We start from the raw sequence: 27,265 nt of genomic DNA, 5'->3' as shown, positions 1-27,265 counted from the left end.
GAATTAAAATTTCTTAACTGGTGACAATAGCGGAGAAGTGTCATGAAAAAATAATGTCGACACCGAGCATTGCATCAGTTGCTGAATCATTTACTGCTGTTAGTACCTGGGAGGAATGAGGGTGTGAGGCTCAGATCCATATCCACAATAGAGCTTGAAATTCCCCCTGAACTCTCTGAATCTCTTAAGCTGAACTCTAGGATTTTGTCTCTGAAAGTATAATCAGCCGATTTCCTTTTCTATCATAGTTCAACATGAGGTTTTGTTCCGTTTCTAACGAGCTCATACGCGAAGGAACGTTAAGCTCAAACATTGTTCCCTTTCTATTTCAGCAGGTCGCCTTCCTCTCACACGATTACTTCTCGATCCCTACTGACGTCAGCGCCGACCAGACGTTAAGCACCGCCTGTCCTCCTCCTACAGAACAGACTTCCTTTCTTTCCTCTAACGTTTATCCCGTCTAGTATGAGATTCACTTTTTCAGAAATTGACATATTTTCTTTTATTATTTAACTTTATGTCTGGATGCCCTTCCTGACACAACAGTCGTCAAGGTACCCTAAGGGAGGGGGGCCGTGAACACCATCTGTCTGCGAATCGCGTAAACTTAGTTCAATGTGCTATCGTATTTGAAATGTATCTTATTCTATGAGGCGGAATTTGGGGACCTGCCTGGCAATTATCTAAACGAGCGCGGAAACTACCTAAAAATTACATTCAGGCTGGCCAGTGTACTTGCTCATGTTAACCTATTGCATCAATTCGATCCGGGTGCAGCTCACCTCCCTGATACGCAGGAATGTGCGCTGCACGTTAGCTATACTTACAGATTCCATTGCCGTAGATACTGAGACTCTTTTTCATTGAATAAAATGTCTTTCATTTTACAATGCTTATACAAGCTTATTTTTATATGTTGTGTGCAATATTTTAAAAAATCTATCGATTTCAGAATCCACTTGACTGACATACGTTTCATCTTTCAGTTCTGGAGATGACGTACCGCCATCTTCAATTTCTTCCTGTGGTTCTGTGCCTGCTACTGCTGGCAACGTTCCTGATAACGTAAGCTCCACTCTATAAAAACATATTATTAATGACAGTATTAAATTTCTAGCTTTAACAATACTCGTGTGTCTAGTTTACAGAAGGTACCATAGTCTAAAAGTGTGGCTAGGAAGTTTTGAAACAGAAAGAAACCTTTCAAACTAACGTCTGTCGAGCTTTCCACGAGACATTCCGGTAATCAGTACACTTTATTGACGCTCCATCTTTGAAAAACCAATTATTAATACTTTAGTTTATACTTCAAACGTGTTTGGACGTACCTATATCATTATCTACGAGCCGAATTATTTAATAATCCGTAAATTCATTTACAAATTGTTTATGGTTTTAGATTAACTGCTGTTTTACATTAAATTTATGATCTTTCCGTGAGATGTATAGCGTTTCTGAGATATTTTGTTGTGACTGTGGTAGGAGAGTGCTACCATAATTTGATACATCAGTGTCCTGTAACCCCTTTCTGAGGCTGTTATGACGAAAAAAAAAATAATAATAAGACATCGCTTACACATCACACAGAAAGTAAAATTTTTGCTAATTCTCAAGAATTGAGAAAAATCTAACATACTTAAAATTTGTGTAATGGTTGTTTTTGACTTGTAAAAAGCTAATGCTTAAACAAGGTTGTGGTTATAGAACATCCTCGATGAGTGCACAGATGTTTGTCCAGAAACGAGCGTGTTGGGTGTGACTAATGCGGTTTTGTTTGAATAATTTTTGAGGTGTGCCAGCCGTTAGTTGTGGAGCAAACTACTCATGGAGACAAAGGGCCCATAGTTCTCCCTATGTAAACAAATGGGCCACTTGGCCTAGTGTCCTTATGTAAGGAAACTGCTCACTTGTGTTCTTGAGTTATATATATGCAAGCGTAATTTATGACCCCAATGTAAGTGAACCAGGTATATATGCTATTAAGTTATGTTTACATAAGTCTAATTTATGACCAGATTATTTTAGTCTAATCTTAATGGCCATAATTTATGACCCAAGATGGCCACGCATGTAAATTTCAAGCTGTATGACACATTGCATTGTCCTGGTAGTAGATGCCATCATTCCAAGGAAAACCAAAATGCATGTGGGCTTGAATATGGTCCGTCAAGGATAGATGCATATTTGTGTTGAATGTCTTCCAGAATTATGACATCACCCAGTGAATGCCACGTAAACATTCACCAGACCATAAAACTCACTCGATTGCTGCAGGGTGTTTGGTTTTTAGGCGTTTCACGCCATATATGTCAATAGGCATCTGTCCAATGGAGCATAAAATGTGATTCATCTAAAAAGGTCACCTGGCTTCTCTCGCTAGACGCACAGTTGCGATATTGGCGTGCATATTCCAGCCTTCCTCGCAGATGAACAGCAGTCAGCATGAGTGCATGAACCAAGGACCTGCTACAGAGGCCCGTATGCAGTAACATGCACCTAATGGTCGTTGAGGAGACACTGTTGGTAGCCCTTGGTTTATCTGGCCGGTCAGCTTCTCAACAATTGCATGTCTATTAGCCAGAACTCATCTCTGCTGCCGTCATCCAGCCCTGTCATCCATGGCGTATGGTGGGCAACAGTAGCCTCGACGCAGGTTTGGTATAGTGTCATTTTACCATGCGCGGTATAGATTAACCACTGCTGCACGCAAACGGTTTACAAACTTGGTCGTTTCGGAAATGATTCCACCCTTTGCCCAAAAGCCATTGATCATGCCCTTTTGGACATAAAATAAATCGCTCCGTTTTTGCATTACGACAACGTCTACACTGTATTATTACACACCACTCCGACACACTTTATATATCATCCACGGTTAGTGGTGGCACCTGCCTTCTGCGAGTAATTATTGCAAATTGACATCGAACTTAAGTGGTAACCACATTAATGTGACACGATCGTGCAGAACTTTTCTATGGTACAAATTGTCGGCCTACACAGATGCAGACTGTTTCATGCATTATCACACTTAGTTTGCCACATAATCGTTAGTTATTTAGTTTCATAATAAAAAAAGTTTTTCACACACATATGTTGATCGAAATATTTTAGCACTTTTGCAACCCCATTATAGAGATACGGAACTCTACCTGAGGAAAAGAATGTGGTCGTCCTAGATGGTTTTAACATAAAAGGATTTTCTTTCAAACGGGGTTACAGTGCTGATCAATCAGTTACATCCGTACATGCACAGGAATACTTTCAACTGAAACGGCAAAAGATCTTGAAAGCAGCCTGAAAACAAGCATAAATTTGGCATTGTCTTCAAAATATTTAGAAAATTATCCTTGTAAAGTTTTCAAGGCCACAATGAATGAACTCTTCAAACCTCGTTTTCTTTAGTCCAGAAAAGTTTAGAGAAATGGGCTGTGTTTGTCAGAATTTGCCTCTTCTACAATGCGATTTTCTTTTTAAATGCATCCATATCAAATCAGAAATACGTTGTTTCTCACCTTGTAATGGCTTACTGTGGGCAGTGTGCAGTCAAGTCCAATTAAAATGCAAGGTCTGCGATACATTCCATATTTTCTAATTTTCGTTCCTGCACTTCTTTTTCCTTCGTATATTCAAAAATAAAGGGTTTCAAATCGACAAATCGTTACAAACATGCCCCTTGGCGTAACCAACGTACTATGTAGCAATAAACAGGGCGTTGATTTTAAATGAAGACACTGAAATATCTCGAAAACTACACTTCCAATCAAGAAAAGTTATAATTCTAGTTTGTTTGTGTTGGAGGGGGCATCCAATGATACCACACTCAACCCCCACCCCACATCATGCGTGAGTGGCGGGGGCATCTTTGGAACTTTCAATGGAGAACCTCATTTTTTATTGCAGTGTTTAGTTTTGGAGATATTTCAATTTCTCTAGTTAAAATGAAAACCCTGTACATAGTCTCCACACTCTTCGCTTAGTTTCACAAAGAACTGTTATAATTGAAAGTGAAATGATGCATTTGACTTCACAAATTTTCCTATTCGTACCACTAGTTTCTCCAATTCCTCCATGCCTGCCAATCTAGCACAAAGTGCTCTTTGATGAACAGAACAATGATTCCTGTCTGTCGAACGTTGTAATTTTTTTCTCTATCATTGGCAACTAAATCTCTAAATTCTTTCTGCTTGGTATTGTAACGTTGTCTCATAGCAAATATGCAATACCTATTGATTATGCAACTGCATAATAGATATTGATAATTCTTATGCCTCTCTTCTGTCATTTCCATTCATTTTTAATGGCTTATGACGATAGATTCCTAGCTTGCCTCTTTTTGTCCAAACAGCAACTGGATCTGTGAATGTCCTTCACACCATGAACAAATAGCAGAGGGTGAACAGCGCTGAACAACGATTCTGCCGAACTAAAGAAAGCTGTGCCGATTGGAAAACGCCACACCACATTTTTAAATGAACCGTTGTGCTGCACGGAGTTCTTCCGAGAAGGACCGAGCAAGGCAGAGATAGGCCAAGCTTCGGCCCACATGTGGCCTGCACATCCAGCTCACATGCAGTGTGACCCATTGTGGCCGAACTTGCTCTAGTCATTAGCGGACTGTATAGGAACTAAGTCAGAGTATTGCTGCATGGTACTGTCTTACACTATATAAATGTCATTAACAAATGTTCCATTAAGTCTATAGTTTTCGTGATATGAAGCGTACGCAGCTCTCCTCCTCCTCCTGATTTTGAAATGCAACTGCTTGTCACCAGCATTTCTTTTTCTGTAATTGTTACATCACAATTTGGCAGTTGTGTTCGATTCCCGGCCTGGTTGGGCATTTTAACTGCCCTCGAACTGGGTGTTTGTATTGTCCTCATCATTCCATAATCATTCATGAATGTGGCTGGATTGGACTGTGTACAGAGTGGGAATGTGTATGGGCGCTGATGACAGCGCAGTCGAACGCCCCACAAACCAAACATCATCGTCATCATCACCGTTGGTAGTTGTCCAACAATGTACCAATACATCATTATTTCTCTATAGTGATAAACTCCATCCACAATTGCGAAATTGGCAGGCAGTTATGACTTCTCAATGACAATGAAGAACCGCTATATTTGTATATTATAAAAATTCGTTCACACTCGATAGTAGCTCCCATGCCGCGACCAACAAGATCAGGCACCTGTGATAGGGTGACTGGCTATCCGTTGTTTATGATTCAAAATACTAACATTATCGTAGTGATCAGAGATTTATAATCATAGTAGTGTATTATGACAAGCGACCCAAACATGTTTTGTAGGAACTTAAATGGGATTCCATGGAGGAAATGCACCAACTTTCCGAGATGATTGCACTGCCTAAACAGAAAATTAGATGTGTAACACATTATGGTATTTGGTGGAGAGTACATCTGACATTTAACTGTCATCCGTGTTCCATTCGCGAGGAAATCATTGTTTAGGTAAACATTTCTATTAGCTTTAAAATATTTTGGTTGATGTAGTGTTTTTGAGAGAATATACAGGGTGAGTCACCTAACGTTACCGCTGGATGTATTTCGTAAACCACATCAAATACTGACGAATCGATTCCACAGACCGAACGTGAGGAGAGGGGCTAGTGTAATTGGTTAATGCAAACCATAAAAAAATGCACGGAAGTATGTTTTTTAACACAAACCTACGTTTTTTAAATGGAACCCCGTTAGGTTGTTAGCACATCTGAACATATAAACAAATACGTAATCAGTGCCGTTTGTTGCATTGTAAAATGTTAATTAAATCCGGAGATATTGTAACCTAAAGTTGACGCTTGAGTACCACTCCTCCGCTGTTCAATCGTGTGTATCGGAGAGCACCGAATTACAGAGGCATCCAAAGGGAACGGTGATGGACCTTAGGTAGAGAAGAGACTGGAACAGCACATTACGTCCACATGCTAACACCTTTTTATTGGTCTTTTTCACTGACGCACATGTACACTCTTTGACATAAAACTCGACCGGCGGCCGGCCGCTTCAGAGGCTAAGTCCGCGCCGATCGCGACATGGGACAAAAAAACTGGCCAACTCGCTAATTCTCTAAGTCCGGTTATCTGCACAATCTGGCAACACTGTAGCACAGAGTAACATATACAGAGAGGAAGCCCTCCCTAAACCACTGTCCCGGGGGTGTGCTCGTAGTTCCGTTAGACGACAGTAGATGTCAGGCGTGTCGCCTGCTTAGTTTCGGGAGATCACACTAGAGGCGCTTCGGCAACGGCCTCCCAGACGTCAAGGGTAGCAAGGTGGGGTGACAGAGGGGTGAGACCGAGAGAGGGTAGCCGCATCTGTGTAGGCAGCAACAAGCAATACTTACATAGAAAATTTGGGCCAACGCTTTCGGCAGCGAGCACTTCCGCGTGATGTCACTGTCGAGAAGAGACGATTTTTCACGTTCGCGCATGGCCGTATTCCGCTTAAGCCACCATTAATTTACTAAACTGAAGGGCGATGTAATAAGATATGAGTTCGATTGAAGCTTACCTACACAGGGACTTACTGCTTCCCACGGCAATGAAATTATCATATTGTCTTTCTAGTAATGACAGATGTATAACTACGTATTATGGATCACCTTGACATATACATTCTATTGTTTAACATTTTCTATGAGATAAGTTATAACTTGGCATCCTTCAGTCGTTATTAAGTATTACACATTTTTAATAGTACAGGAAACGCAACAATCATAAGAGCTTTCAGTTTCTAAACGCAGTTTTTTCGTCACAATCAGCAATAGTGTATAACATTTTTTTCGTGCAGATATTAAGTAGAAAGGAAACGATAGAATTCCATTTACTTGTCGTTTCTGCGTTTGATGATTGTGAAGCTTCAGTATTGATCGCCGTACTTCAACAATTCAACAACAACAAATTAAATACCTTAATCCCATATGGAATGAACTGCGGAAGCTCTCCATGTGTGTGCTCCTTTCTGCAGCTGTCTAGCCCTCATTGTCTTTGCTGACGTGTTAGGTGCCTTATCCGGATGTAGGTACAGTAATGATCTTAGTGTAAATTGCGGAGATCTCTTGAGAAATAGTTTGAAGCTTCCGATTAAAAGTTTTGGCAGGTTTTTATTCACATCTGCTTCTTTACACAAAGAGCTGCGTTTGAAGAGACGATTAAGCTAGGACGAGATAGTTCCTCAGTTGCCACAGAGCTTATAGGACCTTTTGATATTACTATTATCTTGTCACTATGATGTCCAAGTGATTGCTCTATGGAGTCGGATCTGGAAGAAATACATCCAGTGATGTATTTTTGCGTCTCTTTCGTGACCAGCAGTATACAGACTGCTTCCAGGCTCAATATAAACCACATGCAATAACAACCTGTACCTTTCAAATAACTTCCGGGAATTCAGCCAGGTAACACTTTCAGCGACCGCCGATATTTCGGCGGGAGAACACCCCCCATTTTCAAGGCAAACTGCTGAAAGTGTTACCTGGCTGAATTCCCGGAAATTATTTGAAAGTTGTATACGCCAGGAGAAACTCAGGTCTCACAACCTGTACCTGGCTATGTGGTCCATATATGGCGTCACTTTCTTAGTCGTAGCATATGCCAATCATTTCATCAAATGCTCAACACACACAAATTTTCTGCTTCACTTAAGCTTGTTTTTTGCTTATTCGTGAAGTGCTTTTAGCAAACCTTTTGTGTACTTTAGTCGTCAGCACTGTGTAGATACTTAATGCTCTGCATTACTTCCTCTCTTTGCTTAACGCGTGAAACAGTAATAGCGGATAACAATATACTGAGAACGAAAAGCAAATTAAACGCTGAATTGTTTTCTCTCAATGGTGATAATTCTTCATTAAGTTTTTTTTAATTTCATCCTCGACAATACCTTTCTCTGATTCTATGCTTTGATCTACTTTTTCTAGCATGTTAAGTGCACGTTTCCGAGTTTCACAAGCTTATAGAATTTGCAGTCGGCTTTAAAACCTATTTTGGTTGAAGTTTCTTTAATTCAGCTTGTAGATACTGTAAACAAACGTCCTCTCTAAAGTTTTTGCTACAGGCAGTAGCATTTTTAATGTTAATACTGTCACTACTGCTACAGAGCTGAACCCACTGAGCAAATGTTTCAGGAGTTCGAGGGAACTTATGACAAGTAATACTACTGCCTTTTAGTCTTCTGATTACAGTTTTCACACACAGCCGTAGGACAATTCGGCATTATTAATGTCAAACATAACGAACAAACTCGAAAGAAGCAAAAATAAACAGCAACAACATGAAACTTAATCGCTTCAACACGTAACAGTGCGCGCGAACTGTGCCGAGCTTCTCGACGGTGACGTATTGCGCAGATCGGAGCAGTTCTGGGCCCTACCTGGCAGCAAAGCCTGAGACAAGTTCTTCACAGTACGTGAAGACAGACCTTTTGAAATAAGCAATGTTGGAAAATACTTCTAACAAATAATGGAAAGGAGCGCCGCAACAAAATTTTGCGCTTCTCCGCTGTGCGCAATTTTGGCTGTAGCAGCTGGCTGATTCTCTAATAGGGAGCCGTGATGAGCCAATATTCATAACTAGATTTTATGCTGAAAACTGGCCTTCTATAACAGACGTTACAACATAGTGTCACAAGACAATTCTGTTGCATAATTCTGCATACAGCTGCAACTGGCGGCACTGCGGCAGCGACTCAGAACTGGATGGTGCCCTGTGCCGGCATTTGAGGGGAAGTGGTGGTGGGGATTTCCACTGCCACGGCCTCGTGTGCAGTTACCTGCTGCCCGCTGTCCGAGCAGTTTCGCACCCCAGCGCCATCCCGTGTCATCTGACAGAACTGCTGTAACCCCCCGTTCCGCACCCCTGTCCGCGTCAACAGGCCCTTAAGGAGGTTGCCTGTCTGGATATCTTTGTCTGTGACTGTAGCACAGAGTAACATAAATGTCTGTGACTGTAGACTGCGGCACTTCCTGGAGGAAAACTTGTCCCAAGATAGAGAGACTCTAGGCTGATTACGCCTGTGGTTTAGCGGTAGCGTGCGTTGTTTCTGCTCATAATGTCAGTGGATCGAGAGCAGCTGGCATAAAATATTTTTATAGCCTCTTCTGTCTGAATGCTGAAGACGTGAATGTAATGGTAGCGCAGATTCAATCTATTTCGCTTTGTGACGCACCGATATCAAAATTTTATCTAGTAACGATTTTGCGGCAGATTTCCTGCAGACTGTCCTCCTCTGGACGCCGTATGCGGCAAAGCTCCGGGATCCATTTGCTGGCTACTGGCAGCGGCCGTGGTTACAGCAGCGGCGCTGCACTCCCCCGTTCTTTATCGAAAGCGCCTGCTACCGCTCATCGCTTTTGATGATTTAAAACGCTTTATTATTAAATGTTGCTCCACAGAAAATTTCTACAATTTCCATTCACGCTCAAAAGCAACGGAGACAGACGCCCTGACTAGTAGGCGGGTAATCGGCAAGAGCTGAGTATGGCCCGAAATTAATTTTATAGACTGGGACGAAATTAAACCACCTCACTACATTCGATGAATTTATAAATGCTTCATACCTCGTTTCTTTTCCTTTCAAACTTAATTATTTGTGCAACTTTTGGTCAATGTTTGGATGTTTTCGTCAAGCGAGAGTGAGCGTCTGTGGTGTAAAGTGTATTACAGTTCTTGTTTCATTCCTTATGGTAAGTCTATGCGATAAACTGTGTGAATACCTTGCAATGCATGCTCTGTAGCAGTGCAGGCACACTGCACATTTGGAGTTCCATGTATGGGTTCATGAAGTATTTATTGTTGATCGGAAGTGATAGTTAAGGTCATCAGATTTAAACCAGAAAAATTTGTCGTTTTGAAGGTTTCAGAGAACGGAAAGGAATTGCTAACGCCGGTGTTAGAAAACGTCTACAGTTCAATGCTATTGCAAAAATTTAGAAGATGGGAACTATATTAATGAACATGTGCACTTCATAAACAACCTTCTGACATGTTAGACCTATATGACGAACAAAGCTCAAATTTATATCGTTGACAGTCGGTTTGAATCTTTTCAGGACCTATTTTACAGTGAAGCACCTTGGAATTTGCAAAGCAGAAATCCATGATATTAACTTAATTTACTAAGTCGAAATCGGACGAAGATTGATGTTTAAAGGCATTCTTCAGATTTCGCATAAGAAATTTTTACTAGCAGTTTGCAACTCCATTAGTTAAAATGGAAAATAAAAGGTTGTAGTCAGCGGCTTCTACCGTGATTCGAACTTATAGTACAAGCACTGCAACGCACAAGGGAACCTCTGAGCTAACGACACACTGGCGGCCAGAGGCGGACTATAGTCACTGCGATGTTGCCTGAGCCTCAAAACGCAACCTTAAACACACAAACAGAGGAGGTGGAGATTACTGTTTTAACGTCCCGTCGACAACGATGTCATTAGAGACGGAGCACAAGCTCGGATTAGGGAAGGATGGGGAAGGAAATCAGCCGTGCCCTTCCTAAGGAACCAACCCGGCATTTGCCTGAAGCGATTTAGGGAAATCATTGAAAACCTAAATCAGGATGGCCGGGCGCGGGATTGCACCGTCGTCCTCCCGAATGCACACACAAACAGGTGTTACTTATGTGAAGAACGCCGTTCTTGGAGTCCAGAAATTAAATATACTTTCTAATTGTGTCATCTTGCAGTGGATTATATCGTACGAGTCTTCGATGTGGAAAACGAATGTCAAGTGAATTTAGCGAGGTAACGCCGACCTACACCCGGAAGTAAATGCACTATCAGAGTGTTGACAAATACTTGCTACGACGCTGCCATTTCTCGGCTCTCTGACGAGGCAGCTCTTCTGCGAAATGCTTGCCGTGATTCTCCGATACGATTCTTCAGAGTGGAGACGCGCGCGCACGTTTGGTTTTTATGCGGCGTTCTCCCCTGATGGTTTCTGACGTCGCCTTGTGGGCTATGTATACATATGAGACATTCAATTATCATTAATCCAGAATGATACAAGTTTCAGCTTCCGGCGTGGAAGAAGGCTGTTGACGCCGACATTATATCATTTCAACGTAGGGAAAGCAAAACGGATCATTCAATGTTTCTCATTCAACATAAAGCATGTGAGATAAATTTCCGTAACGTTCATAATCATCTAAAAATACAAACGAAGTAAAAATACACCGGAAGCTTATTCGAATTGAATATAATGTAAGATACCAAACGCTTTGCACCTCGATGTCGAATTTGTCCACTTGCAATCGTTTGCAGCATGCACATAGAATGTCATGATTACCACGAGAATGAAGAAATATGTTGGTAAGGATGGAAGCAAGAAGAGACGCAGTCAACAAATATTCTATTCCTCATGGCATTCATTTCATTTGACACGTAAGAAGAGGTAAAGCGGGAATTTACTTTCGTTAACACGAAAGATATGCCGCACATATTGATAACGAGGAAGTCTGCGTCTTCATACGTTTCCTCCTTGAAATCTGTATGCTCTATTATATACTAAGTAGCCCGATCATTGTTTGAGTAATGTTACCCTCTTGTTTGACCCCGTAACGATGAACACATTCCAAATGCATGTCTCTGCGTGAAAGTAGCTGTTCGAACCCTTCCTGGGTTGTTTTTTGTGTTTTATTGCTTGGAATTCCTGAAGCAGACCACTGTGCCTTCCCCCCCTCGTTGGTTAGGTCTCAAAACTAAACCGCTTTGTATCCAATGGCATAATTTATTCATACAGCATCAGCATAAGACTCTTGCGAGTGAGAGAATGACAATAACAATCGTAACAAGAACAAGCAAATAATGAATTACGTTTATTCCAACGCAGAACGAGAATGGCTTTAAATATAAAAATCTATATCTATATCCATATCTATTGATCTTTGAGTTGGCACAATGCCAATATATTCTTAGCATTTAGTTACTGAATTTAGTTCTGGATGTTTGCAGAGAAAAGGAAAAGTCGGTACTTCTCGCTAGTGTAATATAATGTGAACCAGCAACTACCCTTTCCTTAGAACACGACTCAAGCAGGTCCTCAAGTAGGCACTGCTGCATTCTGTTCCCTGACATTGCTCTGATGACGGTTAATGCAGATAGTTCCGATTATGAAATACAAAACGTATTGCAGGTTAGTTCCTAGGATAGTAACATTAAATTTGCGTTGTAGACGGCACATGAACGTGACGACTATCCATATTACTCATCAATATAAAAAGACAATATTTTGGGAATTTAGCAGGATTACTCAAAATGAATTCTGAAATTGGGTGACTGACCGCACAGGTGCTAAACGTCGTCAAGAGTATACGATGTCCTAATCGCATTAGGAATATGAAGATCGTCTTCGACAGCTCGCAACTTTCACATTGCTATCTCCACCCTACTCCAGACAGCTCTCGGTGGAGTTGCACTACGTTGCCGATGTTATGGAAGGCCTTCAAACCGACAACAGATCACATATTGAAAAATACAAGCGAATTCTCTTGCAGCGTAAGCTTATTGTAACTAATCTAAAAATTATTGGAGAGGAACATTGTCCTATACAAAAAAAGTAAAATGTTACACACTGTTGACGTCAAACGGACATTATCTATGTCCTGTCTTGTGTCCTACTCATCTATAATATCAAGTGTACTATGAAAATGATTATATATAATGGATTATAAGGTAATGCATTGATACCAGATGGTGGGGGCCGGCCGATGTGGCCGTGCCGTTCTAGGCGCTTCAGTCTGGAACCGCGTGTCCGCTACGGTCGCAGGTTCGAATCCTGCCTCGGGCATGGATGTGTGTGATGTCCTTAGGTTAGTTAGGTTTAAGTAGTTCTAAGTTCTAGGGGACTGATGACCTTAGAAGTTAAGTCCCATAGTGCTCAGAGCCATTTGAACCATTTGAACTATTTAACACAAAATGACATTAAAAATTTAAGTTATTCACGAGCAGCTAGTTGAGAATATGTATGAACATTAAATGACACGACGAACCGTCTTGTTCTGCATATGAATTCAAACCCAGCTCATGCAGACTAAGCAAAGATTTCGTGACTGACGGAAACTAACAGTCATTCCTGATTAGGCATACAGAGAGTGATATACCTCGATTTTAGACAGTATCAGTTAGCAAATATCAACTTTAAATTGCATAACGCAAACATTTTTAACAGACGCGAATTCCTACCCAACATCTATTGTCCCTGTTAACGAACTACGAGAGATGTTAAATGTTGCTTCTTCACAAGTAACTTACTTGAAATGCCGTGAGGTAAAGCTGTGTGTTGGACACGGATTCGAACCCGGAACCTAATCGGATTGCTATCGAAGCACAGTCAAATGTGACATATCGGAATTTCGCGGCAGTAACTAGATGTTTTAACTGAAATGACGAGACGAAACATTAATTTTTTCCTTCCCAGGACTCCAACCCGGCACCTATCGCTGTTATATTCTAGAGAAAACTAACGTTAAATATGGGTTTGTTGCACCAGCAGTGACATGTGAGCATGTTTGAACTGAAATAATATGACGAAGAGTTCAGCGCTCACTGGGAATAGAGCCCCACACATATCGTTGTTGACTACACACAAAGAGACGTCAGCTACCGAAGTTTTCTCCACCAGCTGCTCAGAATAGCATCTTGAACTTACAGTCATCTCGCAAATAGTTATGTGTCTCACTGGGAGTTAAAAACGTCGGATATCGTTAGTGTTGACAGCGAATGAAAATACATTAAAAATCAAAATTATTATCCACCAGCAGATAGGTGTTCTCATGCTAGAGCTTGATAATACATAATTAAATCTTTAGTGCCGGGCCAGGATTCGATCCCATTCACGCATAATATGTGAAGGTGTTGAGGAATCTGCAGTTTTGAACAAACAACAAATTGTAGCCGAGCTGTATTGCCACGAAGGGATCAAATTCCGCGTTAAGGGCGGTCTGAGTTGCATTCCCAGTTCAGAACCAATTTTATCGACATACAGAAGCTCAAATAAAAGATGGAATAAGTGTCCTGTGACCATACATAGCGTTTGTGTCGTCACTTGAAATAAATAACTAGTATAAGAAAGGTTACTGGTGATAGAGTTTCTACATGTCGCCACTCCAGACTTTATTGTGGTTCAACCTACCGTCTACTTGGTAAAGAAGGAATATCATCTTTAATGTGAATTTTCAGACCACGCAGCCATTATATCTCCTTCACTTGGTGTAGCCAGGAGAGAATGGAATCTGTCTCTCCCTATCTAAAATCATTGACAGAAGTGGGAATCGAACCCAGACCATAGGTATAACAACCTACCATCCGTCCAACAGACCACGAAATCCTCTTCTCTGCGAGTCATTTTTCTATCGTAACGCAGTTGCGCCACACTGGATGAGAATTCTGACACACAGGCTCCCTGTAGTAATTTGCAGCATGTTCAGTAAATTCATTTACTTGGTTGACCGAATCACCATGAACTAGCTACCTCGGCTGCCCAGTGCATACATTCGACTATTTTGTAATCACAGAAATAAAATCACGTTACTGCCACCTACACACAACTGCCAACATTGTAGGATGCAGAAGTTTAAATAGGAAGTGTTCCTTTCCACTTGAGCTATTCTATTGCGCTATCTGTTACTAGAAAACGTCGTTCATTCCAAAAGAAAAGCTGTAACTGTTTGTCTCTCAGAAGTCAAGACCTGGCCATATGCATAATCTCACAGTGCTGTGGAATCCAAAAGTTCTGGAGGAATAGTTGCCGAGCTCTGGAGCTGTTGTAGCTACGTGTCAGCTTGTAACATAGATAAGATTTCGCGAGTTCGAATACATTCAGTGCTACATTTTTTAAAACGCAATTCTGCTCTCTGCTGAAGTTATCAATCTAATGGAACTTTGAACATAATTCCCTTCACTTCTCAACCCAAAGTAGTCGCATGTGGAAAAAGGACTAACTACTGTGACATTTTGTTCTATTCAGGTGTAATAGACAGCAGGCAGCAGATGCATCTCGAAGATGTGCAGGGAGAGCGCATCGTGCCATAATATGTCAGAAAAGTATTTTCTACATTAGCCGTCGTGTGGTAGTGATATTTTATTCTTCTTCAAACTTTGATTGACAGCTTTAACTCAGAACAAATTTTCTACATGTATGTAATCAATAAACTGCATGTGCATTGTCAGACTGTCATAGGTAACATCAGAGAATTCGCATATATCGTTGATGATTAATTTCTCTCTCATGTTTACTATTGTTTTAACAACACTAAAGGAAACCTTACGAAAATTGTGCACTGTATTATAAAACTAACCATGATAACCTTACGACGAAAGTATCTGTACACAAGCATGCCTCTATCGACACGAATTAGTAAAATACTACTCACTTAGATTTTGATTGGGTCTGTGTTTAATTGGTATGCTGTGTCATACTCAAGAGGTATGCAAATGTGGCATTTCATAAATATAGTTACGTATTCCTAGAAACCCAAAATTCGCTTGTCAGCAGCGGAAACAGGCGTTATCTGTTGTGCAGCATTGTAAGTTTTTCAACATTGCACTATGAGCTGAAAGCATTTTCTTGCGATTTCCTTATTGATGTTTGATCTGACTGCTTGTAGCTCTTCCACAGAAGGGATAAAAACGTTTCAGTCAGTGAGACTGGAACTGCGAACCGTAACAGACGCTGTTTCACAGATCAGCACGTTACCACAGAGCTGGCGAGGAGGTATGGGTCTCAGCTTCCTATTACGACGGCAATAGTAACTAGAACTCGTAAACCGCTATTTAAAGGTCGAGATTAGTTGCGATTTCCACCTGCAACGACTTTCCTGGGCTGAAAACCGTAAATTTTCAATCTTTTGTTACCCTTCAAGCTATAATAACTCAGATTATTCAATGGAAATGACAGGTAAAATCAAGTGAACTTTGAGGCTTAATTCCGTGCACACCAGGAAGTAACTCGTCGATCACAGAGTTGCCAAACATACGTTGCCTTGTTGCCAAATCTCAGTTACAGTACCAGCAGGAAGAAGACGAACCGATGTGATCCTACAGCGGTCTGGGAAGTGACCATAGCTGGTGTCTCCAAGTCGCGGCTGCTACGGCCTGGAATACGTAATGCGTCTGATTCGCTTTCTGTAACTAGGTTTAGGGACTGGAGCGTAGTTACTAATAATACTCAGAACTGACTGCAAACTGAGCATCATAAATCAGTAACTCTCATTGTTGTTTTTATATTTCTTTCGTAAGTGCACTCAAAACTAAGAAAGTCATTCACAGGCGTTTTCGTGCCTCGCCGATAGTCGAGCACAACATACAAATAAAAATAAAAAAGAATGTGTGTGTGTGTGTGTGTGTGTGTGTGAGGGAGAGAGAGAGAGAGAGAGAGAGAGAGAGAAATAAAAAGCAAAGAGAGAGAGTGTACAAAATTGTTGTAAAGAAATTGAATCATGGTATTTAAAGAATTCTTTCATTAAAATGACACGTTCCACATCATTACGAAATGTCGTATTCATGGTCTATGGAACAAGAGTTAATCTAATGTAATCTAATCTAATCTAATCACATCATATTGATGATTAGCCATGAAGAGTCATGAATTACCGAAAGTTTTGCCAATACCAGTAACCAAATCTAAACTTGAAAATAAAAGACGACAATTTTTGTAATAAACCGTGACTCCTATCAAGACCCTTTCATCCCTGTTATCTAACCACGAAAGATGTCTGATATACCTCCATTCTGAAGTAACAAAGTGTGCATGCATTTAAAGAGGAAGTGCAAGATGTGAAGTTCTGTGACGGAGATACGAACCCAACACGTAATCCGATTGTTAACTAAGAAAAATCAAATGTTACGTATCGGTTTTTCTTACGAGCCGCTAGGTGTCTGAATCTAAAATAAGGATACAAACTTTTGTGCCTAAGCGACAATCGAACTGCACACCTACCGTGCATCCACGAATATAGCTTAAGTATCAGTTGCTTACTCATGAACAGTAAGATGTGTGCGTGTTTGACCAGAAATAACGACACCTGTTGCGATTGTTGACAACACATGAACAGACATTGAAATTGCGCGTTAATTTTCACTAGCAGGTGGGTGTGCACTTGATAAAGCTAGAAATGAAATTATGAATTTTTTGTACTGGATCAGGTTTCAGACCCACATACTTACCTTTGGAGGAGACCTAGAGAAGATTGCAGTCTTGGGAAATGGAACGAAATGACTGAACTATACTGTTCCGAGAGATTCAGATCCTCGAAAGAGGAGATACGAATTCGAATCACAGTCCAGCACCAAATTTTTAAACGTCTCTAGTTCAATCAAGTACAAGTAAAATAAGAGCCCTGTCCCTTTAAATGGCTATCGGTTCATCAAATAAAATAAAATTTTCTAATGTAAGTAAGCTTACTGGCGACTGTATTTCTTTTTACCATGACTTCCGCTGTGTCATTTCCCAAAGTAAACCGGCTCTGCCCAGTTGGTAATGAAGGAACGTTATGTTTAATGCGGATTCTGGATTATAACGCCTTTCTCTTGAGGTTACCAGAGGAAAAATAAATCTGTTTGTGCCTCTTAAAAGTAAATGCCTGAACCCACGCATTGCACCTGTGATAGCTCGTTCCACTAGACCATTGTGGCCACATTACCCAGCCCCAGGAGTGTGCTGTAACGGATGATGTGCTTAGCTTACAAAATTAGTCACGGTGGAAAAAATGCGAGTCTATTAAATGGTCAAGTAGAAGCAAGCTTCTGACGCAGAGATTATGCTATTCTCATGTCAGCAGGATGTAAAGACTCTTCTAGGCATCATAGGCTGGATGTGAAGCCATTTTGATTTTTCACAAATTCAGCAGATTTCTTAGTTCGAGAAAATCCACTGTGAAGTGTGAAGTTGCCGGATAATTAATTCCAAAGGGTGGAGGTGCGCCATCATGTTGGAACCATATCATCTGCCGAATATATAGTGGAACATCTTCCAGCGCATCAGGCAGATAGTTTGAGAGGACTGTATGATACCTTCGTGCAGTCAACCAGTCAGGCAACATGTAGGCGCCCAATACCTGTTGCCCAATATTCCTGCCCAGGCCTTCATACCAAAGCAAACTTGAAATCCACGTCACGGGTGACGTGCAGGTTAACCACACACCTATGGTGGGCATTGTACATATTGAAGACACCCTCACGAGTGAATGCTGCTTCATCTGACCATATTACAGCGTTCACAAAGTTATCATTGGCTTCCTGTTGGCTTTGGAACCATTCACAGAATTCCATCCGCTGATGGCGATCTGCAGGATGCAGGTATTGCGTGAAAGCATAACGATAGGGGTGCAGCCCATGCTCGTGCAGCACGTTAATGACCATGAGATGCGAGACACGCAGCTGCCTTGTTACGCTACGTGTACTTCGCTGAGGTTCTTGGTGTATGACTTCCAGAATAGATTCCTCAGTAGCTGGGGTAGGGCGAGTCCGTGGTGGACGGCCTCTGTCACGCGATGGTGGAAGGACAGAACCTGACTCCCGAAGGCGCAGCTCCAGACGACGAAACACATTTTTATCTGGATGGCGTCGACGAGGATATGTGGTAGCATGTTCACAAGAAGCAACACCAGCCCAGTTATCAGATGCACCAAGGACCAGCAGCATATCCACATACTAATCGCTTGTGTATGCCACACATCTGCCACACTGTTTTAGAGTTTTACAACGAGAAAATTCAATACGTGTACGTATGTACATTGGAGTCTGTCACGGGCGCGTTACTCCGCTCGCAACTAATATCTGTCTGGTGGACAGAGATTACAGTTCAAACACGCTGTCAGTCCTGCACGCTGTTGCACCTAACGCGCATTACCCCTCTGACAGATATTGTTCTGCATGATTCATCCTGACACCATAATTGTGAAATGTTCGGTTTTGAATAACACTGTTTTCCTAACGGTAATAGACGTGATATTTCCACAGTCCCACTCATACGATAACAATAATAATAATAATAATGCATTGAGAAACGTACTAAACAGCATGCAGCTACCAGACTCAATGTTCAAGGGCATAATTAGTGGGACCATGGTGATAACACATACCAATTGTAACCGACTTTGGACATTATTCGCAAAGCACGTTGCTAGTCCTAACTAAAAGTAATGGAACTGAACGAGCCAAGAATAATAATTGGTACTAATCTATGGGACTATTGAAGGAGGGTACTAAGAAAAAAGATTTCGCATCTAGTAGGTGAGTGGTGCGAATAAATTCATGCCCCCAGCGTGGAAAGAGTTTGTTTCAAAGCTGATCAATATTCCATTTCAACGATTGTAGTATGTAAGTGCAAATTTTTCGCTAATTAAGATGCCAGATACCGTACCGTACCTGGACTACATTTCCCAAATAAAAAACATATGTGTTAATCCAGGATCGAACAATCGACCTCCTGCACGCTAACCCAAAACTCTATCCACTGCACAAACTGTACAACAAGATTATACTTATTGACAGAGGTAATTGCCATACATGTGGTTACAGTGTTGCCAAATTGCCACTCTTTAACGTCCTTTTTCTGCCAGATGTACTAGCCAGACGAAATTTTGTGACAGACATATTTTTAATGCTGGCTTGACATTATGGTCATCAGTTACTCTTGCATAAATATAACTTAAGAGCACAAGTTCAAGGTTTGTTTATAGAAGGACATTAGACAAAGTTACCGGGTTGTTTACATAAGGAGAAAAATGGAACCTTAGTCTCTAGATGCAGTTTGCTCCACTACCGCCTTTTCTTCAATGATGTGAACATTGTAGAGATGTTGGAGGGACGAATTTCGAGATTTGGTGTAAAAATATGATTTTAGGAAAAAAGTGTTTAATTTCTTTTTTATATTCTGCCATTATCTTAGTTTATACTTACTGTGCTTTTTAGAATATAACTTCATACATGATATCTAAGAATTACTAAAAATTGAAACATGTGGCCTGTTTATTATTAGTAACATTGCTTCTTGCCATATTATATGTCGACTATCTTTCTGCAGTAGAGCTTATTATACCAACAAATTAATGGCATTAAAGCACTTTTATCGTAGCTGACTTAATAGTCAAGCTTTACCCAGTATACATTAGAGAAAATTCGCATCTAACATAATCAGCTGGGGATAGGGACTTTAAAGTTTGCCTGGCTTTGACTGTTAAACTGAAAGTATCATCTTCAGTTAATTTAATTAGTAATCGCACTGTGAATCTTCATGTTCTCATGTCATATTAAATGATCCATAGAATTACTGGAACGCAGCCATAACCACACTCTGTTAGTTGCTACCGTTCAGCTAAACACCATTTTCGGAAAAAAAGGATGAAAGACAAAGTATTAAAGTCCCATCAACAAGGAGGTCATTAGAGACAGAGCACAAGTTTAGACTGTTTTGTTAAAGATGGGGCAGGAAATACATCGTGCCCATTCAAAGGTACCATTCCAGCGTTTCCCTGGAGCAGTTTAGGGAAATCACAAAAAGCCGAAATCTGAAAGGCCAGAGAGATAATCCACCGAGTCCAGCAGTGAGCTCACTGCTGTGCTACCTCGCTCGTTAGCCATATTCGGAGTATATTGGACAGTCTCTTTAGCGTAACGGATCTTGGTTGGCTACAGTTAATTTAAATTCGTACACTAATGCCCATTGTTGATCATACTCTATCATTTGTGGCCATAGTCAGTTTCCTTATGGTTACACTTAGTGCAATTATTCTGTTTGACGATGTGGTTGGGTCAACATTGAACCCTTAGGGGTTATCTACTGTGGAGCCCCATGTTCCACAATGTATGCTCAAGCGTACTCTGAAACACTTATGTGTGTACTAGCATTGTATTCTGTTATCAGATCTGCCAGAGATCGGCGTCAGTTTCGCTTTACAAAGTGGGCAAGCATCTGACCTTCTCATTCTGTGATGGGGTGTAGACGTTCAAAACCTTGTTGCCTACTCTAGATTTCACCATCCTTCAACCACATTCCGTAGATGGCCACAACAGTAACTCACGAACAGCCGACTAGGTACACCGTTTCCATTACCGTCATTGCCAGGGGCCACGCCATAACCATCTGCCCTCTATCAAAGTCACTAATGTCAATGGTTTTTCGCATTTGCGGCCTGTATCATCGGTAGAACGATTCTCCATTCGCCTCTGCTCCACTGAAATACAGGGAGTGGACAAAATTAGGAAAACATCAAAACTCAACATATTGCCACACTAACAACTATCATCTAGGGAAGCTGCTGGCATTTAAAGCAGCTTCCACGTCCTGTATGGTTTGAAAGGAATTCTTATACCATTATTCCTGCAAAATAGTGGCAAATTCAGGTAACGATGATGGAGATGGATAACAGTTATGCACATATGTATCCAATGAAGACTGCAAAGGCTCAAGAATTTTGAGAGCTAGTGACAGTGGTGATCAGGGGAGATGTGACAATTGATCCTTGTGCACATTAAACTGGTCTTGTACAATGTGGGCTGTGTGAACAGGGGTCCCATTGTCTCGTAACACATCACCACTGGGAAACAAATATTGTACTATGGGATGGACTCGATCAGCTGAAATGGTCACGTAATTGGTGGCAGTAGTGTGACCTTGCAGAATAACAATGGGGCTAAAAAAATAGGACGATATGGTGGAGTAAACTGTCACCAAACCCTTGTCATGTTCGACTCTTGGGACTTAAAGCGTGAAACCACCCATTTGAACAAATGACTTTCTCCCATTGCCCACGAGTCGACAATATATAGTTCCAACACCATGTCTTCCTGAGTAGATGATATCTGGGGCTACTGCCTCGCATACTACCATATGTGGGAGAGCCCAAAATATTATCTACTACTAAAAAGAAAGTTCAATCGAATCCCATCAACACCCTCTCACTTAAAATCTGTTAAATTATAAATTTAACTGAATATGAAAATGACTGAAAATCAGTTGACTACAAATTTTCAATAAGACATAATATATATGAACATAACAAAAAGTTGAAAGTTATACATTCTATAAATATAAGATAGTTTTTTATTTTTTTAAACTCTAATAAATTTTTTATTTTATAAATTAGTCCACAAATCTAGAGCTCAAATATTCCTATACGTAAGAAAATCACATTGCTATGCTTTCAAGTACCCAGTTTCAACTACTTTTGAAAATAATTATATTTTATGAATTTTTATGTCTTTTAATAACAATTTTTCATCTTCAATTCCAGCTGCTTTTTCACAAGTCTACAAAATTTTTTTTAACTTAAACCGAGTTTCAGAATGAAATATGCGCTACATACAAAAATGTTCTATAACAGAACTTATTGGCAATAAAACAAAACCAGCTAATAAAACATTTGGGTTATCACTACTTACAGGAAATCTAAATAGTAATAATAATCTTATTACAAATTTTGGAGATATTATCTACACAAAAGGAGAACATATTTTATAGATTGTGAAACACATATGAAAAATAGAAAATTTATTGTAAAAAGAGAAGCTTGTGGAAGTTTCAACAGCTTCTTAAGATCTTGATTGTCTAAATTTACCTTGGCTAGACATGGAGTTAAAGCAAAAAGTCCATGTTTATTACATTCCAATAAACAAACAATTAGATCTATCAATCAAACTATTAACAGACATAAGAATTATAAAGAAAAAATATATAATAATCCTGTTGCTATTGCTTTTAAGATAGAATTGTCTCATGTTAAATTAGATACACTTTTCAGAGAGTTACCAGAAATTTTAGAAGAACTTAAAAAAGAGCATTACTATTTATTAGATTTAGACATATGATTTTGCAGGTATTTTTAACATGGGAGAAATATGTGAATATTCAACGAATAATTATAACTTTCTAATACAAAGAGGATATAAAAAAAGAGTGTAATGTAGTATGTAATAACAATAATTTTGTAGGAAAAGACTGTTTAGCTTGGATAAATTCTAATTCTAGAGAAAACTGTACAGCATATTTATTTGCCAAATAGCAAGTCCAGGATTTTATTAACAACTTGGTAATCATATTACACATTTTTAATTTCTCAGAAAAAAGATTGAAGGAAACATTTTCTTCTAAATTAGCTATAGAAAACGGAATTACATGATTAGAAGCAACAATTTATAATCATATTAAACTAATTCAAAAAAGAAAAGAAAACTAAAGTTTGAACCATTAACAGATCATTTAAAATTTATAAAAAATAATAGTAAATATTTGGAAGACGCTCCTCTATATTCTTTTCCATTAGCTAAAATGTGCCAAAAATTAACAGATAAATTACAAAATAGTTCTTGTCTTATTTATAATAATATATTACAATTTGGTTTTGGGGGCATTAAAACATGAAAAAATTTACAGGAATACAAATAAAAATTGGAACAAATAATAAAGAATAAAGAGAAAAATAGTTAAATATGTTTTATGTGCATTTAGTTTTAACTATATGACAATTGAATGTGAAAAATTTTCCAAAGAAACAATAACATATTTTCTGTAAAGCAAACATGTTTTATACAGTCTAGAGAAACATATACTTCTAAATCCATTAGCTTGTTTTCTACAATACCGAAAGATAAAAATCTTGAAGAGTTACAACTGATGAAAATAAATAGTATTATTCAATTCATGCCTAGAAAAAGAATAAATATTACTAACTAATTTTCTCCATATCCCATTAAGGAAATTAAACCATTTAATATGGTATATATACAGTATACTAAAAAACTAGAACAAGAACTAGAGAGTTTAAGTACACAACACAGAAAACTAGAATATTTGGATAATATACCATCTTTAAAGGAAGAAGACAAAAGTATTCTGGAGAACAGACAAAAGTAAGACAAAAAGTAGAAGAAATAAATAAATATTTCATACAACAATGGATAGATTTTCACTTGTGGACTTTATAAATTTTATGTTTTTGTGGAAAAGGATGTTGGCGTTTAGGGTGAAAATAATGGTGAAAACTTGTGTATATTGTCAAATATCCCAATAAAAATAAATTTACAGAAATTAAGGAAAATAAAAATATTCTTCAAAATGAAAGACTTATTTGTGTTCCATATGGTTGCCTTTGACAGGAATTAGAGATGTTTCATTATCATACGAAAGAACCATTTTTCGAAATAAAAACAAACGGTTCTTCTATGTACTTTCCATGGACACACATTTCTCAGAATAATTAATTTAAACGCACTATCTATTTTCGAAAAAAATATATATATTATATAAAGAAGAATGTAAAGAAACAATCGAAAATATAAAAAGGGAAGAAATAGTAGGAAATATAAAAATAAAAAAATGTAAATGACTAGAAAATTCACAAGAAATATTAGCTCTAATTATTGGCAATATTGCCACAGAAAATTATCGAAGAGAGTATATATGTATTTTTAAATTCGATAATATACAGGACTGTTTCTTTTAGAATTATTTTCTCAAGGAAGAAATTCTTATAAAATAGATTTAAGTTACAAGAGGAAGCTGAAGCCAGATAAAATTAAAACAACACCAAATAAGAACAAGGAGAGGCTTGCATGTAAAATGAATTCGCAATTGCGAATAAGGACTAGCGGCAGCTATATAATGGAATGACAACAATGTAAAAGATTTGTGCCAGACCAGGACTCGAACTCGGATTTCCCACTTATCGCGATCATTCGCCTTACCATTTGGCTATCCGTGCATAACTCACAGATATTCCTCTACTGGAACATACATAACAGATGTATGAGTCCAGGTCATAGACACACTGCTGATGACATATGGCCATGAGACGTGTATGGATAGCCAAATCATAAGGCGGGTACTCTGGATAAACGGGTAATCTGGGTTCGAGTACTGGTCCAGCACAAATTTTCATTGTTGCAATTCCATTCTACAGGTCATGCATGCACGTCCAATAGGAACTTCCGATCGTAATCCGAATAACACAGACACTGCAATATTGTATTGAAGGAAAGGCTTGTGTTCGTTATCTAAGTATCCATATCTATTTGAACTGTTTCGAATTTTTCTGAATAAGTACGTTACTCTCTTTAAAATAATTTATCAATAGTTTCGGAAATTCTTTGTTAATCCAGACTAAATTTTCTATATATTTCCGAATATAATAATCTCCAAACATATACCAAGGACGAAATAAATTTCCATCCTCCACATAATAAATAAGGCAAACATTATATTGTAATTAACTAAATAATAACAGAAACCATTCCTTTTCTGTAATTTTGTTTGGTTATATAAAAATTTATGTCATTTTCCAAGATGCAAGATCTTTAGGAATAATTAGTTATTTCCATTTATTTTAGTTAATTTTTGTCTGTAGTGAATTTTGTAATTATAAATGGAGGAAGACATTAATAGCATGATCATAGATCTATTTACAAGAATAGAACACATTACCAGGATAATAAAGAAAAATTATTTATTTCTCTTTTTATTCTCTTATTTTTTGGCCTTCTCCAAAATACTTTCGTGTTCTTCCTTTAACGATTACATGTTATCCAATTATTCAAGTTTTCCATGTTCTATACATAAACTCTCTAGTCCTTGTTTTCGTTTTTTAGTAGATTGTAGATACACCACATTAATTGGTTTAATTTCCTTAATGGGACATGGAGAAAGCTTGTTAGTAATATTTATTCTTTATCTAGGCACAAATGGAATAATATTATTTATTTTCATTAATCGTAAATCTTCAGGATTTATATCTTTTATTATTGTGTAAAACAAACTAATGGATCTAGAAGAATATGTTTCCCTAGATTTTATAAAACATGTATGTGTTGCAGAAATTATGTTATTTGTTTCTTTCGAAAATTTCTATACAATTAATAGTCATATAGTCAAAATTAAATACACATAAAACATATTTAACTATTTTCATCTTAATTCTTTATTCTTTATTATGTGTTCCAATTTTTATTTGCACTCCTATAAATTTTTTTCATCTTTTTTTTGCCCCAATAACCAAATTGTAATAAGCTATTATAAATAAGACAAGAGCTATTTTGTAATTTATCTGTTAATTTTTGACAAGTTTAGTTAATGGAAAATAATATAGAGGAGCTTTTTAAGAATATGTACTATTCTTTTTATTAACTCTAAGTGAACTGTTAATGGTTCAAATTTTTGTTATTTTTTAAAAAATTTGTTTAATGTGATTATAGATCGTTGGTTCTAATCATTTAATTCCGTTTTGTATAGCTTAAGTAGCTGGAATTGTAGATGTAACATCGTTATTAAAAGACATAAAAATTCATAAAATATATTTGTTTTTAAAAGTAGTTGAAACTGGGTACTTGAAAGCATAGCAATATGATATTTTTACCTATATGAAATCACGTGTTGTATTTACTGATGAAATTCCTAATGAGACATAAGTTCATAATACTTTTATGAAAAAGAGAATTCAACTTATGATGCTCAGCATAGAATATAGAACGTTATTTGAGAATTTTAAAAACTATATTAAAATTTTTATCTTTATACATACATAAGTTTTTCATATTACGTGCACTGTGCTGCCACTTACTGCTAGGTATTCCATATCAGGGACCTCATTTGTCATTAGAAATAGTGAGAGAGCAGAATAGGGCATTGCATGGAACTCACGGACTTCAAACGTGGTCAGGTGATTGGGTGTCACTTGTGTAATACGTCTGTATGCGGCATTTCCACACTCATAAACATACCTAGGTCGATTGTTTCCGATGTGATAGTGAAATGGAAACGTGAAGGGATGTGTACAGCACAAAAGTGTACAGGCCGACCTCGTCTGTTGACTGACAGAGACAGCCAACAGTTGAAGAGGGTCATAATGTGTAATAGGCAGACACCTATCCAGATCATTACACAGGAATTCCAAAGTGCATCAGGATCCGCTGCAAGTGCTATAACAGTTAGGTGAGAGGTAAGAAAACTTGGGTTTTCTGATTGAGCAGCTGCTCATAAGCCACACATCAACCCGATAAATGCCAAACTACGCCTCACTTGGGGTAACAAGCGTAAATAATGGATAATTGAACACTGGAAAAACGTTGTGTGGAGTGACAAATCACGGTACACAGTGTGGTGATCCGATGGCTGTGTGGGGGTATGGCGAATGCCTGGTGAACATCATCTGCCAGCGTGTGTAGTGCTAACAGTAAAATTCGGAGGCGGTGGTGTTATGATGTGATAGTGTTTTTCATCGTGGGGGCGTGCACACCATGTTGTTTTGCGTGGCAGGCCT

At 38.7% G+C, this 27,265-nt stretch overlaps 1 protein-coding gene across 2 annotated transcripts in view; it reads left to right on the top strand.

Moving 5' to 3' along the window:
* The window catches only part of LOC126183499 (DNA damage-regulated autophagy modulator protein 2-like), a 238,448-nt gene that overhangs the window by 124,621 nt on the left and 86,562 nt on the right, over positions 1-27,265 (top strand). For both annotated transcript variants that reach the window (XM_049925537.1, XM_049925538.1), the window contains exon 2: positions 987-1,065. In XM_049925537.1, coding sequence (XP_049781494.1) covers positions 995-1,065 — 71 coding nt within the window. In that variant the 5' untranslated portion in view covers positions 987-994. The remainder of the gene's footprint in view (positions 1-986; positions 1,066-27,265) is intronic.

The sequence above is a fragment of the Schistocerca cancellata genome, chromosome 4, assembly GCF_023864275.1.
Source record: "Schistocerca cancellata isolate TAMUIC-IGC-003103 chromosome 4, iqSchCanc2.1, whole genome shotgun sequence".
NCBI classification, from domain to species: Eukaryota; Metazoa; Arthropoda; class Insecta; order Orthoptera; family Acrididae; genus Schistocerca; species Schistocerca cancellata.
This window is presented reverse-complemented; position numbering and strand designations above follow the sequence as displayed.